At 43.9% G+C, this 17,938-nt stretch overlaps 1 protein-coding gene across 1 annotated transcript in view; it reads right to left on the bottom strand.

Annotated features, from left to right (window-relative positions):
- Window positions 1-17,938, bottom strand: part of LOC126194074 (uncharacterized) — a 116,488-nt gene that overhangs the window by 46,988 nt on the left and 51,562 nt on the right. The window contains exon 4 of the mRNA XM_049932737.1: window positions 8,131-8,236. Within this exon, the coding sequence (XP_049788694.1) occupies window positions 8,131-8,236 (106 nt within the window). The remainder of the gene's footprint in view (window positions 1-8,130; window positions 8,237-17,938) is intronic.

Consider the following 17,938-nt stretch of genomic DNA (forward strand, 5'->3'; position numbering starts at 1 on the left):
TCGATGCTGTGGCGGGAGCGGAAGATGGGCAACAGGTGTGCGTGTCTGTAGTCCCCCGCTAATAAAAGTTTCCCAACAGTTAGTGTTGACATGCGTGGGCTCAAAAGCCCTCTTATCTGTGCCGTGGAAGCTGTACGACTACCACTGCTGCCCTTACAATACGACGATTCTATTGGGCGGATTAAAATTGTGTGCCGGACCGAGACTCGAACTCGGGACCTTTGCCTTCCGCGGGCAAGTGCTCTACCGACTGAGCTACCCAAGCACGACTCACGCCTCGTCTTCACAGCTTTACTTCTGCCAGTACCTTGTCTCCTACCTTCCAAACTTTACAGAAGCTCTCCTGCGAACCTTGCAGAACTAGCACTCCTGAAAGAAAGGATATTGCGGAGACATGGCTTAGCCACAGCCTGGGGGATGTTTCTGTGAGGACGGGGCGTGAGTCGTGCTTGGGTAGCTCAGTCGGTAGAGCACTTGCCCGCGAAAGGCAAATGTCCCGAGGTCGAGTCTCGGCCCGGCACACAGTTTTAATCTGCCAGGAAGTTTCCTATCAGCGCACACTCTGCTGTAGAGTGAAAATTTCATTCTAGATTCTATTGCGCGTTTGTGCTGTGTACGTTAAAAACCTCATCTACAGGTGTGAGAACGTTCACGTACCAGCATCATTGTACAAATGACGCAGCACGCCCAACTTGTGTGGCAGTTCTCTGAAAGGATCATCCGCCCACTCGCAAGGCCACAATTTGACCCATTTCAAAATCGCTCAGTTGGCTGTAGGAAGCACGGGTGCATCTCCTTGGCACCATTGCCTGCGTGCTTCACAAGTTTGCTCCACACTTGGCCTTCTTGATGTGACCATTCCTCATTAAACTGTAGACACTACGCTATCTGTTGACGGACGACGCTGAAACCATTATCAGTACATCTACTATTCCCCAGGTGGCATACGCTGTCATCCGATCAAAATCGGCATCATCTTTCCAGGTGTACTAATTTTTTCCGTTTGTGGTTCAAACGGCTCTGAGCACTATGCGACTTAACTTCTGAGGTCATCAGTCCCCTAAAACTTAGAACTACTTAAACCTAACAAACCTAAGGACAGCACACACATCCATGTCCGAGGCAGGATTCGAACCTGCGACCGTAGCGGTCGCGCGGCTCCAGACTGTAGCGCCTAGAACCGCTCGGCCACAACGGCCGGCTTCCGTTAGTGTATATGACAAGAAAAAAAAATCGGTTTATTAAGAATGATTAACCGTTAACGTCATCAGCTTGCCCCTGTCTCTCCTGTAATGCGGGAAATGCCATGTTATGAAGGTCGTGTGTACGTGTATCGTGGGGTCCTGTCCCGTCGGTAGAAAGAGCAGTGGCAGGCAGCGTGCCACAGTTCCGTAGGCGTGCTGTGCTCTGGCAGTGGGCGCAGGAAACGCCTCTCAGCCGACACATTTGTCCCAGCCACGAGATGACGCCTCGAGAAACAGCGATGATCAACACGCACAGCAGTTCAGAATCTACTACATGGCAATTCAGCGTTTGTTATAGTGCGACTCTTATAAGTACTCTTCAAACAATGACGCAGTAGGAAAATCGATCCTCATAGCATAACACCCCATAAGAACTGTATTTAGATTTTTCTTTCACATTAATAACCTTTTTTTCCTTTATTGTTATTTTAAAACCTTGTACAAAAGATAGGCCAGCAGCGGCCTCTCTACGCCACTCTTCAGACATAGAAAACCAGAGGACAGATAACATGTAGACAGATATACAGTAAAATATGAATATGAAAAAACAGATGACACACGCAATGATAATAACGAAGACTTTCGAACTGAAGACACTGAATTGCATAAGTAAGTGCAACTGTACACGAAGGCACAATGAGTACACTGTGGAACGATGGAGGACACGGAGAGACACAATTGCACTGGAACGGAGAAACACTGAACAGAAAACATTGACGATGATCTTTGACGCACTGCACACACTATTTCACAAAGAAAACGGGAGCTGCCACAGGGAATAGGGGAGGGGGTAGGAGGGAGGTGGGGAGGACACCAGCGGGAGAGAATAAATGATGGAGGGGAGAGGGTAGGGTTGGGTGTGGAAGTCGGGGGGGGGGGAGGAGAGGGAGAGAGGAGGGGGAAGGAAGTTAGGAGGGAGAGAAGGGAAAGAGGGAGTCCTGGAGAAAAAACTAATGAGGAGGAAGGGGAGGATCAAATATGGTAGGTGGGGTATATGGAGGGGATGAGGGCATCATCCAGGTGGGGGAGTTGGCGGAAGCCACCTTGGGAAAGGGTATGGGCGGTGCTAAGATGGAGAGCAGGTGGGATGCAGGAGTACAGGTGCGGTAACGGATTGGGGTGGGAAAGGACAGGAGAGACAAGTGGGTGAGGGGGATCAAGTTTACGGCAGGTGTAAAGGATCTGCATCCGTTCAAGGAAGAGGAGGAGGTGTGCTATTAATAACCTTTTTTTTCTTTATTATCATTTTTATACCTTACAAACAAGGTAGGCCGGCATCGGCCTATTTATGCCGCTCTTCAGCCATAGAAAAGACATACAGTACAACAGGAATACAAGAAAACAAACATACATGGAGGACAAAAACGGGAGACAAACATAGTAAAATAAACGAAGTCATTCACTGATGCACTGCTCCGATAAAAAAACATTCAACACTGCACACAATGGAGAATATAGAATGTCACATGTGAATGGAGGAGCTCAGATGGAGAGACACTGATGCACTGACGGGACGACAAACACGAGCACTGCGGCGACGATCTCCGGCGCAAGAAAACGCACTGTCCACACAAAAAAGCCGGGGGCCTGCCAGAGGGAAGAGGTGAGGGTAGGAGGAAGAGGGGGCAGGGATTGATGCCAGTGAGAGAGAAGAAGGGAGGGGGAGGGAAGAGGGTAGGGGGGTGTGTGAAACCCCAGTGAGGGGGGTAGGGGAGGGGAGGGAAGGGAAGGAGGAAGTAAGAAGGGAAAGGGGATGCCCTGGAGGAAAAACACAGGAGGAGGAAGGGGAGGATCAGAGTTGGTAGGAGGGGTAGATGGAGGGGACGAGGGCAGCATCAGGGAGGGGCAGTTGGCGGAAGCCACCTTGGGCAAGGGTATGGAGTGTATTAATCATCTGTCGTACAAGTCATAAAACGTCTGTGAAGAACCAAGTGCGTGTGAGCAGTTCAGTAAGAAGACCTATATCTAAATGACAACGTGCCTTGCAAATGCGTGCATGCGTGTGAACAGATATGTCTAGAAGCACCAAGTAGGGTCATTGAACACAATAACATATTGAGGATTTCTCGGCAGCTAGGACGTAGCCAGTTACCTCGGACGGAGAACAATCGACGGATGTAGATATGCCAGGTGTAGAAGTATGAAACCGGAATTATTCCTGTAGATGGTGCTAGCCGTAAGTGTAGGGCCCGTGAGACTGCGTCTGCAGCGCCATCTGCTTCCTGTAACGGCTGACGACGAATGTCAGCACACAGTAACCCAACTTCCATACATCGGTATCTGTTACAAACCTGTTAACATGTCGACTTTCGTGCCTGCGAACTACGATTTAGAGACAACATTGGTTTTCTGTTATCATTTTTAAAAAAACTGCTGCAGATTCGCATAGAATGCTTGTCGAAGCTTTCGGCAAACATACTCTTGGGACAACACAGCGTTTAGAATAGTCCAAAACATTCAAAAGTAGTGATTTTGACGTGAGAAACGACGAGCGCGGGAACCACCAAAAACGTTCGAACACAACGAATTGCAGGCCTTATTGGATGAAGATGATACTCAAACTCAACAATAACTCGCGGAACAATTGACTGTGATACGCAGAAAGCCGTTTCTCTTCGGTTGAAAGCTATCGGAAAAGTGCAGAAAATGGGAAAATGGGTTCCACATGAACTGAATGAAAGACAGGAAGCAAATCGAAAGACCATTTGTGAAGTGTTGCTCGCCGGATACAAAAGAAAGTCGTTTGTCCATCGAATGGTGACAGGTGATGAAAAATGGATATATTCTGAGAATCCTAAGCATCGTAAATCACGGATGAATCCAGGCAAACTATCGACATCCGTTGCAAGACCAAATCGCTTTGGAAAGAAGACAATGCTCTGTGTTTGGTAGGATCAGAAGAGTATCTTCTATTACGAATTGTTAAAACCTGGCGAAACTGTTAACACTGATCGTTACCTTCAGAAAATGATCGATTTAAATCGAGCATTACGTGAAAAACGATCGTAATATGGAAGAACGCAACACAAAGCCATATTACTCCATGATAGCGCCCCATCACACACAGCGAAACGGGTCAGGGAAACGATCGAGGCGTTCAATAGGGAAATACTAGGGCGTGCGGCTTGTTCTCGAGCCTTGGCTATGTCCGATTATCATCTGTTTGGGACACGCTCTCGCTGAACAGCGCTTCAATTCGTATGAAAATGTACGAAAATGACTCGCTGATTGGTTCGCTTCAAAAGAAGAGCTGTTTTTTTGGCGTGGCATTCATAGCCTGCCGGAGAGGTGGGAGAAATCTATAAACAGCAATGTAGATTATTTTGAATCAAATACTGTTTATCAGTTTCGAAACACAGACGTTTAATTATTGCAACCAAACTCCGATTTCATGCTTCTACACCTGGTAATTTCCAGAATGTCCCAGGGAAGTTTGTTGGAGCCCTTGCTGTTGATGTTGTGCATTAATAACATGTCTGACAACGTTAATAGTAACCTCAGACTCTTTTTGTAGATGATGCTGTTATCTATGAAGAAGAAGGCTGCTGTCCAAAAAAACCTGCACGGATATTCAGCCAGATATTGATAAAATTTCAAAGTAATGCAGAGATTGGTAACTTTTTATACAGGGTGGTCAGAAAGAGTCTGAAAAGCTTTTAAGGACGTTGCAGGGTACATTGTGCAGATAAATAATTGTTAAGAAAAAAATTCGATACTTTGCAACGTTTCCGATTTAATTAGCACTGACGTTAGCAAATCAGGTAATCAGGTCGTTGAGCGCGCAAATTCAAACACTTGCACGCGCTAAAATTCGATAATGCACAGACATCTTCGGGTCTGTGAGTTACCTCTTGTTCAAATGTTCATTACCAGTTAAAATGGGCCTTTTTCTAAGGTGATAAATTTGAGCCCGTTGAGAAAAATCTACGTTTGTTCGGTTTCAGGAAACCAAACATAGAACACGTTTGACGACATTGTCTCTGGTAGACTGCTTGGATTTGCGCTCCAAACGACCTAACTGGCTAACTTGAGTGTAAATAAAAAACAGCGCAACGTTTCTAATCGTTTTCTTAACAGTTATTTCTCAGCACAACCTCCCCTACAATACCCTTACAAGCATTTCAGTCTATTTTTAACCACTCTGTACATCTTAGGACAGGTGCAATTGTGAACTTCACAAAATGCAAAAAAAAAAAAAACTTGCTATCCTTCGATTGCAACATCAATCAGCCAGGATTGGAATTAATCAACTATTGCAAAGACCTGCGTGTAACAATTTGTGGAGATAAGAAATGGATTTGTCACGTGGCAGAATTCAGTTCATTGGTAGGATACCGGAAAAATTCAGTAAGTCTACAAGGAGATCGTATACAAAACGCTAATGCGACCTATTGTAGAATATTGCTGAAATTTGTGGGATCCGTACGAAACATATTCTTTAAATCGAATTTACGTGTATAAAACAGCTTCAAACGTCTAATTAGTAACGCAAATGAGTTAATGCGTCGAATATTTTACGTGAAGCATGTAAGAGAAGAAATTATGTAGATATATTAAAAAATATCCAACAGACAAGATCGCACAAGACATTTTTTTATTTAAGACAACCGGTTTCAACAGACAATGCTGCTGTCTTCAGATCTTAAAATCCTCTGTTGTAAAAAATGTTCATTTTACGCTGATTTCACGCACAAGATATCAAATGAATAAAAATAGCATATTATAAGAGGTTTGTCATCGCTAAAATATTTAACGTCGTAATAGTCGGACATGATACCATGTAATTTCTTATTCTTCGTTCCAACTCCTCTCTCCACGTAGATGCCAAAATATGTTGTATGTGCTCTATTTAAAGCAGCTCATAAACCAGTTAATAAGTTTTAGAAGTTAAATACTAAGTACTATAAACTATTTGTATATGTGTGTATGGGTAAATAAAGGATTTTTTTAAAAAAAAGAGCCTTTTAGACGTACTTTATGAAGTCGAAAATCAGTTTTAGTTGTGTTTGCTACTTATTTCGCAGCACTCGTATGAAAACTATACACAACTTAATAGGTGCGTCCTTCCTTAAATCTCTCTATTTCCGAAAAGACATCACAAAATCATTTGTTCCGGTGCTGCTCTAGCCTCTCCGTTCACTTTGGCAAAAAGTCCAGGCCGAAGACTTCCTATGCTTAGCTTTGACGCCTACAAGGAAGGCAACCGTAGCAGCTCGGCAGTACGCGTGCTTGCTAACCCTTTATCAAGCAAGTGCACTGGGGCATATTGTGTTTTACAGAAAGAGCAGCTCTAGGTTTTGGGGTTAACGTTGCTGCTTCTCGACCTCTGGTCCCAGGTTCGATTCCTAGCCGTGTGTGTGCGTTGTCCTCATCATCATTTCATCATTATCGATGCGCAAGTCACCGAAGTGGCGTCAAACAGAAAGAGTTGCACCAGGCGGACGAATTCCCCAGAGGAAGATCCCGGCCCAAATGCCATACGCACGTTTCATTTCATTTCACAGAAGGGACAATGAAACAGAACATTTCTGGTATTTGAAGCAGACAAATATTGCCGCTGTGTATGATGAAAAGTTAAGAGACTTGGCAGGACAGACTAGCGTAAAAAGTTGCATCAAACTAGTTTTCACGCTAAAGACACCACCACCACCAACAACAACAACATACAACAAAATTAACAGATTAGATTTGAATAACCTGATATTTTTGGGTAATTAAAACTCAATAATTATTTTACTACATTTTAACAGCTAATGTAAGAAGTGTGACCTGGAGTTATCACAGGTAAAAACATCAAATACTACTCCCTTGAGCTAATTCATTATGGAGGAAAGTCTTTTCAAAACTGTCACCGTAATCCGGGTACTACTATTCGAATGTATTAGAAAGGTCAAGTATAAGGGGCGATCAAGAAGAAACGACCCGGAGTCTGGAAAGGGCAAACCTGTGACAGGGGGGTAATATCGTGGCGTGTGTAGCGAGGTGTGGCTCCGACCAGAGCGTGGAAGTTCACAGCCCGTCAATAGAGCCACGCGTGCAGGTCACGTGACTATACAGAGCTAGCAGCAGCATGCATCAATCGTCTGCCGTTTTGCAATAGTAGATGGCAGCAGCGATAAGCGGTGGTGCAAGTGATTGGTCTTAAGTGTCATACATTAAGCACAGGCATTTGTAAACATATCACCATCAAAATATTAGTCGATTTGTGACTGCGTCGAAGTTATTTTACGGAGAGAGATTGTGATAAATCCAACAAATAACTGAGGATGTTTGGTGTAAGAAGACGGAAGATAGTGGGGATGCAGGGGGGGGGGGAGGGGGGAGGAGGGGGCATCAAACCAGTCGGCAGACTTATGACGCAAGAGAAAGAAGAAGATAACGTAAATTACATACCAGACTGATCCACCGAAAATTCGCGCAACAGCTTTTCACCATGCTTCAGAAGGAAAGTGAAGATAAACTGTGTTAGGCGTTAGTGAAAAGTTTTTCTAGTAGATTAAACGTCGTAACAACGATAAATGAAGATCCAACGCGCTACAATTAAGTAGCTGAGGCTGGAATCAACGGCAATGGGTACGGAAGTTCTTCTGGCATACAGCTTAGCCACAGTCCAGTGTCAAACGTTCTATGACTATAGGTAATATGTTACATTCATGATTGCGTATCTGTTGGGTCTGTTGGGTTGAAGACTCTGAAATCATTCCTAACACATGCCTTACAGGTTACCCTTGAAGTTATTATTATTCTAAATGATTTCAGTTCTTGTGCTACAACGCAGCTTCTTGGCGCCCGGGACCGACCTATTTTCCTTGCACGAATCCCACCGTGTAGCAAGCGCGTGGATTGATGCTTGGTTGAAGAAGACGCAGCGTACAGCGGTACTCACCCATGCAGGGGGCGTCCTTCTTCTTCTTCTTCATTTCGTTGTACTCGGCCATGCACTGCTGCTCTATCTCGACGACCTCAGGCCGCCTTGTTGGGCATGAGAAACTCTGGAAAGTAAAGTGCGATTGTACAGTAGTCTTCTCCAATGGCCTATAGCTGAGAGAAATTAAATTAAAACACTGCTGTCATTTCACAGCTTTCCCACAATGACTACTCATGTTTTAACAGTCACAGTTTGAATCGCAAGGAAAGATAAACTGCTAGCGCATAACAATAAAGTACAGATTAGATTAGTACTTGTTCCATAGATCAAAATGGTTCAAATGGCTCTGAGCACTATGGGACTCAACTGCCGAGGTCATTAGTCCCCTAGAACTTAGAACTAGGTAAACCTAACTAACCTAAGGACATCACAAACATCCATGCTCGAGGCAGGATTCGAACCTGCGACCGTAGCGGTCTTGCGGTTCCAGACTGCAGCGCCTTTAACGGCACGGCCACTTCGGCCGGCTCCATAGATCATGAATACGACACTTCGTAATGATGTGTAACGTGTCAGGTTAATGAAAGGTGTCTATACAAGATATTACATTGCACAAAATATTACATAACACTTAATATTTTTAATTTTTTTTGTGGGGTTGGGGAAATTACCCACTTACTACACCCAAAAATTCATCTAATGAGTAGAAGGAGTTGCCATTAAGAAATTCTTTTAATTTCCTTTTAAATACTATATGGCTATCTGTTAGACTTTTGATGCTATTAGGTACGTGACCAAAGACTTTTGTGGCAGCATGATTTACCCCCTTCTGAGCTGAAGTTAGATTTAATCTTGAGTAGTGGAGATCATCCTTTCTCCTAGTGTTGTAGCCATGTACGCTGCTATTACTTTTGAATTCGTTCGGATTGTTAATAACAAATTGCATAAGTGAATATATATATTGTGAGGCTACAGTGAAGATCTCTAGCTCTTGAAATAAGTGTCTGCAGAATGATCTTGGATGAGCTCCAGCAATTATTCTGATTACACGCTTTTGTGCAATGAACACTCTTTTACTCAGTGATGAGTTACCCCAGAATATGATGCCATACGAAAGCAGAGAATGAAAATAGGCGTGGTAAGCTAATTTACTCAGATGTATATCGCCAAAATTTGCAATGATCCTAATAGCATAAGTAGCTGAACTCAAACGTTTCAGCAGATCCTCAGTGTGTTTTTTCCAGTTCAACCCCTCATCAATGCATACACCTAGAAATTTTGAATATTCTACCTTAGTTACCAACACTATTACGGACCAACAGGTAATGAGTAATTTTATTTATTTTAAAAAATAACCTTTGCTTGTAAATACAATCATATTTATATTCTTTTATTACAAGTTTCAACCAGATCAAACAGCTATCTTCAGATCAATGTTTAGCACAGTAAACATAGCCTCGTTGAGGGTCAATTTGCACTCACTCTATTTTTCAAAGTCTCCAGTCTTTGCAGCTCCTGCCAAACCGCTTCCAATCTTCCACTACTTTGTCGATCCCCGTATACCAACTACTCTCGAACTCCTCGATAGTTGTTTTGTTTTTCTATTTTACTATTATGGCTCTGAGCACTATGGGACTTAACATCTATGGTCATCAGTCCCCTAGAACTTAGAACTACTTAAACCTAACTAAGCTAAGGACAGCACACAACACCCAGTCATCACGAGGCAGAGAAAATCCCAGACCCCGCCGAGAATCGAACCCGGGCGTGGGAAGCGAGAACGCTACCGCACGACCACGACCTGCGGACTTTACTATTACTCTCAGAGAACTTTTATTAGGTTCTAATACTTAACAACATTATAAAGTTTAGCTTACATCCATTCGAAGAATTTTAAACAACGTTTTCAAATATTTCCATTTTTCACTGCTACTGCGCTAGGCTACCATAGCTAAGGAAATAATGAATCTTACGAAGGAGTTACGTGAAAAACGAAACGCCAGTAGATTAGGGATATATTATTCTCCATTAAAAGTTTATGTCGTCATGTTTTATGTTTTCCGTCGTTCCTTAGTTTTTTCTGTATTGGAGATGTGATTCGTGTAACGCAGGCATGAGCGACCTTAGGTGACTCGCGGGTCACACTGACATAATTACGAGAGAGTGCTCAAAAGCAAGGCCTCCGAATTTTTTATATGAAAACTCTTAAAGCTATTTTTAATAAAGCAAACGTTGGAAATCTGCTCTCTGCTGCTACAGGTCTACGAACTGTAGCGTGTAACATGGCGGTGTGTAACGTAATTACGTCGGCGCTTGTGAAACAGCGTGCTGTAATCGATTTTCGTCCATACAAGAGGCACACTGTCCTTCAGCTTGACAGTGCCCGACCACACACAAGCGCTGCGACATCTGTATCAATCCGACGCCTTGGTTTCACTGTCATAGATCGTCCTCCATACAGTCTACATTTACTACCAACCGATTTCCATATTTATAAAACTTCACATTCGAGGGCTTCACTTTGATAGTGAAAAAGCGGTGCAAGCGGAGGTGACGTTATGGCTCCGTCAACAAAGTCAAAGTCAAAAATCCGGAGGCACTACTTTTCGGCAGGCTCTCGTACTTAAGCCCGCGGGCCGCCTCGTCACGTGACCCGACAGCAGCGCTCTTGGCGCATTAAGTCAGAACTACAGAGTCCGTGACGTCATGTCTATGGGGTAACGTTCCGACATCAATAGCACACTGCTGCCACTGTTCAAATCGCCAAATTTCGAGGGTAGTCGGTAACTTTCGTGCCACTGTCGCGTACTATCAAGGTGTAGAACAGACGTAAGCAGTAAGCACTAAGTGTGCTGTCAGCACTGATCCAGCAACGAAAGTACTTCTCTCCGCACCCCTTCAAGGTAGTGAGCTATTTCCTCACCCTCCTCACGCACGTGAGCACATGGAGCATAACTTCGCACTCACGCTGGAAATACACTACTGGCCATTAAAATTGCTACACCATGAAGCTGACGTGCTACAGACGCGAAATTTAAGCGACAGGAAGAAGATGCTGTGATATGCAGATGATTAGCTTTTCAGAGCATTCACACAAGGTTGGCGCCGGTGGCGACACCTACAACGTTCTGACATGAGGAAAGTTTCCAACCGATTTCTCATACACAAACAGCAGTTGACCGGCGTTGCTTTGTGTAATGTTGTTTTGATGCCTCGTGTAAGGAGGAGAAATGCGTACCATCACGTCTCCCACTTTGATAAAGGTCGGATTGTAGCCTATCGCGATTGCGGTTTATCGTATCGCGACATTGCTGTTCGCGTTGGTCGAGATCCAATGACTGTTAGCAGAATATGGAATCGGTGGGTTCAGCAGGGTAATACGGAACGCCGTGCTGCATGTGTAACGACCCGTGGCTCTACCCTTCATCCGATCCCTGCGAAACCCTACATTTCAGCAGGATAATGCACGACCGCATGTTGCAGGTCCTGTACGGGCCTTTCTGGATACAGAAAATGTTCGACTGCTGCCCTGGCCAGCACATTCTCCAGATCTCCCAATTGAAAACGTGTGGTCAATGGTGGCCGAGCAAGTGTCTCGTCACAATACGTGGTATCGTGTTGAAGCTGCATGGGCAGCTGTACGTGTACACGCCATCCAAGCTCTGTTTGACTCAATGCCCAGGCGTATCAAGGCCGTTATTACGGCCAGATGTGGTTGTTCTGGGTACTGATTTCTCAGAATCTATGCACCTAAATTGCGTGAAAATGTAATCACATGTCAGTTCTAGTATAATATATTTGTCCAATGAATACCCGTTTATCATCTGCATTTCTTCTTGGTGTAGCAACTTTAATGGCCAGTAGTGTATGTTTCTCTTTGTTGTTCAAATCCAGCGGCGGCGAAATTGTATTGTGCATGCGCGGGGTAAGCTAAACTTTCACTGATATGCGTCACGACCTGCAAACCCGAGGCGAGCCGTGAGTCCGCAGAAATATCCGAAAATAAGTCCAGGGTGGAGTACAATGCGAGCGCCTCTCTCTCTCTCTCCCGCCCATGAATTTCTTCCACGGGTCGGACTGAAACCAATCGCGGGCCGCATTCGGCCCGCCGGCCGCCGGTTGCCCACCCGTGGTCTGATGCAACTAAATGAAAGGCTGTTTGTATTGTGCCATACGTGTTTCTCCTCTTTTTATTTGTGGAGCGTTTTCTGCGGTGATTTGCGATCTTATTAATGCATATGTGCCGTCCTGGAGTTGGCTGATCAGCGTACCTAGGATGTCTGATATTTTGGTTTTCAAGCCAAAATACAGTGAACGGTGAAAGTGCGGGTTTAAGTCGAAATGTGTTCGAAAAACGCCGAAAATCGGACATCCTGTGTACGCTGGCCAACTAACATGGGGAACTCCCCACTGCACCCTTCGGATTTAGTTGTAAAATGGCCCCAGCGGATAGCCCCCTCAAAAACTGAACTCAGATCAAGCAGGAAAACAGGAAGAAGTTTACTGAACTGTGGAAAAAGAAGCAAAATAGAAAAAGTAAACGCTCGAAGCTCAAGATGTGCAACAGCGAGAAAACTGCAAGTATAACGGTGTTGTGGTTGTGTGGTCACGGTGTGGAACTGCAAAGGGGAGACCCGTGTTCAGTTCTCCCTCGAGCCCAACTTTTCTTTCTTTTTTTTTCACAAATTTAGGAACTGTCTGTCCCGTCATTGACGTGTCTATTCTCCTTCTGTAACCTTGGCAATTTTCATGCTATACATTGGTTATAAAATATAAGTCATGTGGTAAGAATGTATTACCGTCGCAAGTAAATATGTTGAACAGTAAGAGCAGGTGAGATGCCACATAAACCTCTCACAGAATTGACAACAACAAATAAACTGGTGTGAACTACTCGTATTTTAGAATAAAGGAATTCAAGAGTCAAAACTTCCAAAACGGAATGCAAACGTCATAACATGTGGTACTTGTGTAGAACGAATAGAAGGTATGTAAGTTTGGAGGTCCTTCCCTTATACCTCGCTGCTGAAAACGGACGTTACGCCACGGCACAGAGACAGATTTGAATACGACGAACAGACACGCCAATGACAGCACGGACAGCTCATAATCTAGAGAAAAAAATGAGGCAGGAGGGAGATTCGTGCACAGATCCCCTCTTTCGCAATCCAACAGCACTCCCGCATAACTACAACGCCAGGGCATTCAGTCGCTCGATGTTGCACGTCTTGAGTTTGGACCGTTCACTGTTTATATTTTGCTTCTTTTTTCACAGTTCAGTACACCTTCTTCCTATTTTCATGCTTTATCTGTGTACAGTTTTTGACGGGCTATCGTACCACTAAGTCTGATGTGGGTGCCGTGGGGTTTTTACCTTGTGAGAACAATATCACAAACCGCTTTACAAATAAAAAGAAGCGAAACACTTATGGCAAAATATACCAATGGTCGTATATCTGTGGAATCAATTGTTCGTATGGCCAGCGGTTTTCAACCGTATTTTACGAGGGCAGTTCAATAAGTAATGCAACACATTTTTTTTCTCGGCCAATTTTGGTTGAAAAAAAACCGGAAATTTCTTGTGGAATATTTTCAAACATTCCCGCTTCGTATCGTATAGTTTCATTGACTTCCGACAGGTGGCAGCGCTGTACGGAGCTGTTAAAATGGCGTCTGTAACGGATGTGCGTTGCAAACAACGGGCAGTGATCGAGTTTCTTTTGGCGGAAAACCAGGGCATCTCAGATATTCATAGGCGCTTGCAGAATGTCTACGGTGATCTGGCAGTGGACAAAAGCACGGTGAGTCGTTGGGCAAAGCGTGTGTCATCATCGCCGCAAGGTCAAGCACTGTCTGATCTCCCGCGTGCGGGCCGGCCGTGCACAGCTGTGACTCCTGCAATGGCGGAGCGTGCGAACACACTCATTCGAGATGATCGACGGATCACCATCAAACAACTCAGTGCTCAACTTGACATCTCTGTTGGTAGTGCTGTCACAATTGTTCACCAGTTGGGATATTCAAAGGTTTGTTCCCGCTGGATCCCTCGTGGTCTAACTGAACACCATAAAGAGCAAAGGAGAACCATCTGTGCGGAATTGCTTGCTCGTCATGTGGCTGAGGGTGACAATTTCTTGTCAAAGATTGTTACAGGCGATGAAACATGGATTCATCACTTCGAACCTGAAACAAAACGGCAATCAATGGAGTGGCGCCACACCCACTCCCCTACCAAGAAAAAGTTTAAAGCCATACCCTCAGCCGGTAAAGTCATGGTTACAGTCTTCTGGGACGCTGAAGGGGTTATTCTGTTCGATGTCCTTCCCCATGGTCAAACGATCAACTCTGAAGTGTATTGTGCTACTCTTCAGAAATTGAAGAAACGACTTCAGCGTGTTCGTAGGCACAAAAATCTGAACGAACTTTTCCTTCATGACAACGCAAGACCTCACACAAGTCTTCGCACCCGAGAGGAGCTCACAAAACTTCAGTGGACTGTTCTTCTTCATGCGCCCTACAGCCCCGATCTCGCACCGTCGGATTTCCATATGTTTGGCCCAATGAAGGACGTAATCCGTGGGAGGCACTACGCGGATGATGAAGAAATTGATGCAGTACGACGTTGGCTCCGACATCGACCAGTGGAATGGTACCGTGCAGGCATACAGGCCCTCATTTCAAGGTGGCGTAAGGCCGTAGCATTGAATAGAGATTACGTTGAAAAATAGTGTTGTGTAGCTAAAAGATTGGGGAATAACCTGGTGTATTTCAATGCTGAATAAAACAACCCCTGTTTCAGAAAAAAAATGTGTTGCATTACTTATTGAACTGCCCTTGTACAATTACATATGTCTAGCAACAGTTAATTTTAGGGTATTTCCTGGGGCAGACGTGAACTGTGGCCACAAGTTACTGGTTTTGAACTGCAGACTAAAACTAAAGAAATTGCAAACAGGTATGAAATTAAGGAGATGGGACCTGGTTACGATGAAAGAACTAGAGGTTGTCCTTGGATATCAGAGGATATATTGAATTTAATTGATGACAGGAGAAAATGTAAAAATGCAGCAGGTGGAAGGTAATAGAAACGTCTAAAAATGAGATTGACAGAAAGTAAAAAACAGATAATCAGGTTCAGCTAGAGGTTTTAGAAGCATATTTCACTAGAGGAAAGATAGATATATGGCACAGTTAAATTAAAGAGGTCTTTGTAGAAAAGAGCTCTACGAATTTCAAGAGCTAAGATGGAAAACAAATTCCGAAGCAAAGAAGGGGAAGCTGAAAAGTGGAAGGACTATGCAGAGGGTCAGTACGATGAACTTGAAGGCGCTATTATAGAAAGGGAAGAGGGCATGGATGAAGATAAGGTGGGAGACATGATACTGCGAGAAGAATTTTACAGATTATTGAAAGACGTAAGTCGAAAGAAGACCCCCTGCAGTAGACGACGTTCCGTCGGAATTAGTGATAGCCCTGCCCTTCCTGGTCGCAGGTTCGAATCCTGCCTCGTGTATCGATGTGTGTGATGTCCTTAGGTTAGTTAGGTTTAAGTAGTTCTAAGTTCTAGGTGATTGATAACCTCAGAAGTTAAGTCCCATAGTGCTCAGAGCCATTTGAACCTGCCCTTCCATCTGGTGAGCAAGATGTACCCTCAGACTTCCACAAGAATATAATAATTATAATTCCAAAGAAAATAGGTGCTGACACGTGTGAATATTATCGAACTATCAGTTTAATAAGTCATCGTTGGAAAATACTAACACGAATTCCTTACAGTTGAATGTAAAAACTGCTAGAAGCGACCTCTGCAAAGATCAGTTTGGATTCTGGAAAAATCTAGGAACATGCGAGGTAATGTCTTAGAACATAGGTTAAGGAAGGGCAAAGCTACGTTTTTTAGAACTTCTAGATTTCGATAGAGCTTTTGACAATGTTGAATACTCTCTTTGAAATTCTGAAAGTAGCAGGGTAAAATACAGGAAGCAAAAACTATTTACAACTTGCACAGAAACCAGATGGCAGCTGTAAGAGTCAAGAGGCATGAAAGAAAAGCAATGGTTAAGAAGGGAATGAGACAGGAGACTGCACACTGAGCAAGCCGAAAAGAAACCAAAGAAAAATTTATGGTAGCAATTAAAACTTCTATGTTTGACGGTGACATTGTAATTTTGACAGAGAAGTCAAACGACTTGGAAGAGCAGTTGAACGAAATGGATAGCGTCTTTAAGAAAAGATATAGGACGAACATCAACAAAAACAAAAAACAATGATAATGGAGTATAGTCGAATTAAATCGGGTGATTTTTACGGAATTAGAGACACTAAAGTAGTAGATAAGTATCTATTTGGGCAGCAAAGCAACTAATGATGACCGAAGAAGAGAGAATATAAACTAGCAATGGCAAAAAATCGTTAATGAAGGAGAGAAATTTGTTAACATCGAATATAGATTTAACTGTTAGTGAGTCGTTTCTGAAAGTATTTCTCTGTAGCGTAGCCATGTATGGAAGTGAAACATAGATGATAAACAGTTTAGAAGATCAGGTGCAAGTGGAGCAGCAGTTGCAATCTCTTCAACAGGATGGGTTATTTGAAGTAGCACTTCCTGAAACGAAGGGGCATTGTGTGACTTCATCTGAACTGGTAAGCTTCCATGGGAGCCTTTCAAAGAAGAAATTCCATCCGAAGCATCAAACTATGGTGTACAATTTATGTTTCAAGAGCAATGTGTTTCATTATACGCTCAGACCATAAAAATTAGCAAATTCAGCTGAAAATAACTGTATGGTTACTGGCAAGAGTTGCGAAACACGATAGGCGCTTTCGGATACACGCTACGGCGTTAGTTATGCATTGGGAATATTCCAACCTCTTTCTTCCCCTACAGTTTTTACCCTCTGTGGCTTCCTCTATTAACACCACTATTCTCTGGTGTCCCAACACATGTAATATCATTCTGTGCCTTCTTCTTGTCAATGTTTTGCGCTTATCCCCTTCCTCGTCGATTCTGCGAGGAACTTCCTCATTCTGTACCTTACGGTCCAATGATGTCCTTAGGTTAGTTAAGTTTAAGTAGTTCTAAGTTCTAGGGGACTGATGACCATAGATGTTAAGTCCCATAGTGCTCAGAGCCATTTGAACCATTTTTTGAACCTTACGGTCCACATCTGAAACGCTTCGTTTCTCTTCCTTTAAGGGGAAAGCAAAACAAGACTTTAATCTACAGACGGGCAATGACTAGGAAAGGCGGGTTTTAATTTCTACACCGAGAAGTCTGTGTGCACTCTCTTTAACCTTCACATTCTGTTTTAAACTTTTCCTAGCTGCAGATGGGGGACACTGCTCTTAATTGTAAAGACACTGTGAAGTTTCTGGACCGCAAATTTGATTCTAAGCGTACATGGTTGTCCCACATTGCGGAATCTAAAAGACTGTCCCCAAAAGTACTCATTATTTTAAAATCTTTTAGTAAAAATTCATTGGGAGAAGATCGAACTTTTCTGCTCCAGTTTTACAGGGCCTTGTATGATAGCCTCTTGACTATTGGTGGCACTGTGTATGGGTCTGCACGATCCTCTTCCTTACGGAGAGGGAAGGAATTCGACTGGCCACCGGGAACCTTTAGAACCAGCCACGTACAGAGCCTTTGCGCTGACGCTAGTGAGCCGCCACTTTACGTCACACGGCGACTCCTCATCGTGCGACTGGCTGATAAAACAATGTGCACGCCATATACGCTTGCAGACCGCACCATTACACGCCCACCAATGGAAAGGCTTTTCCAATCGACAACGGTCGGCGAGGCCCGATTGGATTCGTACGAAGC

This window comes from Schistocerca nitens, chromosome 1 (genome assembly GCF_023898315.1).
Source record: "Schistocerca nitens isolate TAMUIC-IGC-003100 chromosome 1, iqSchNite1.1, whole genome shotgun sequence".
Classification (NCBI taxonomy): Eukaryota; Metazoa; Arthropoda; class Insecta; order Orthoptera; family Acrididae; genus Schistocerca; species Schistocerca nitens.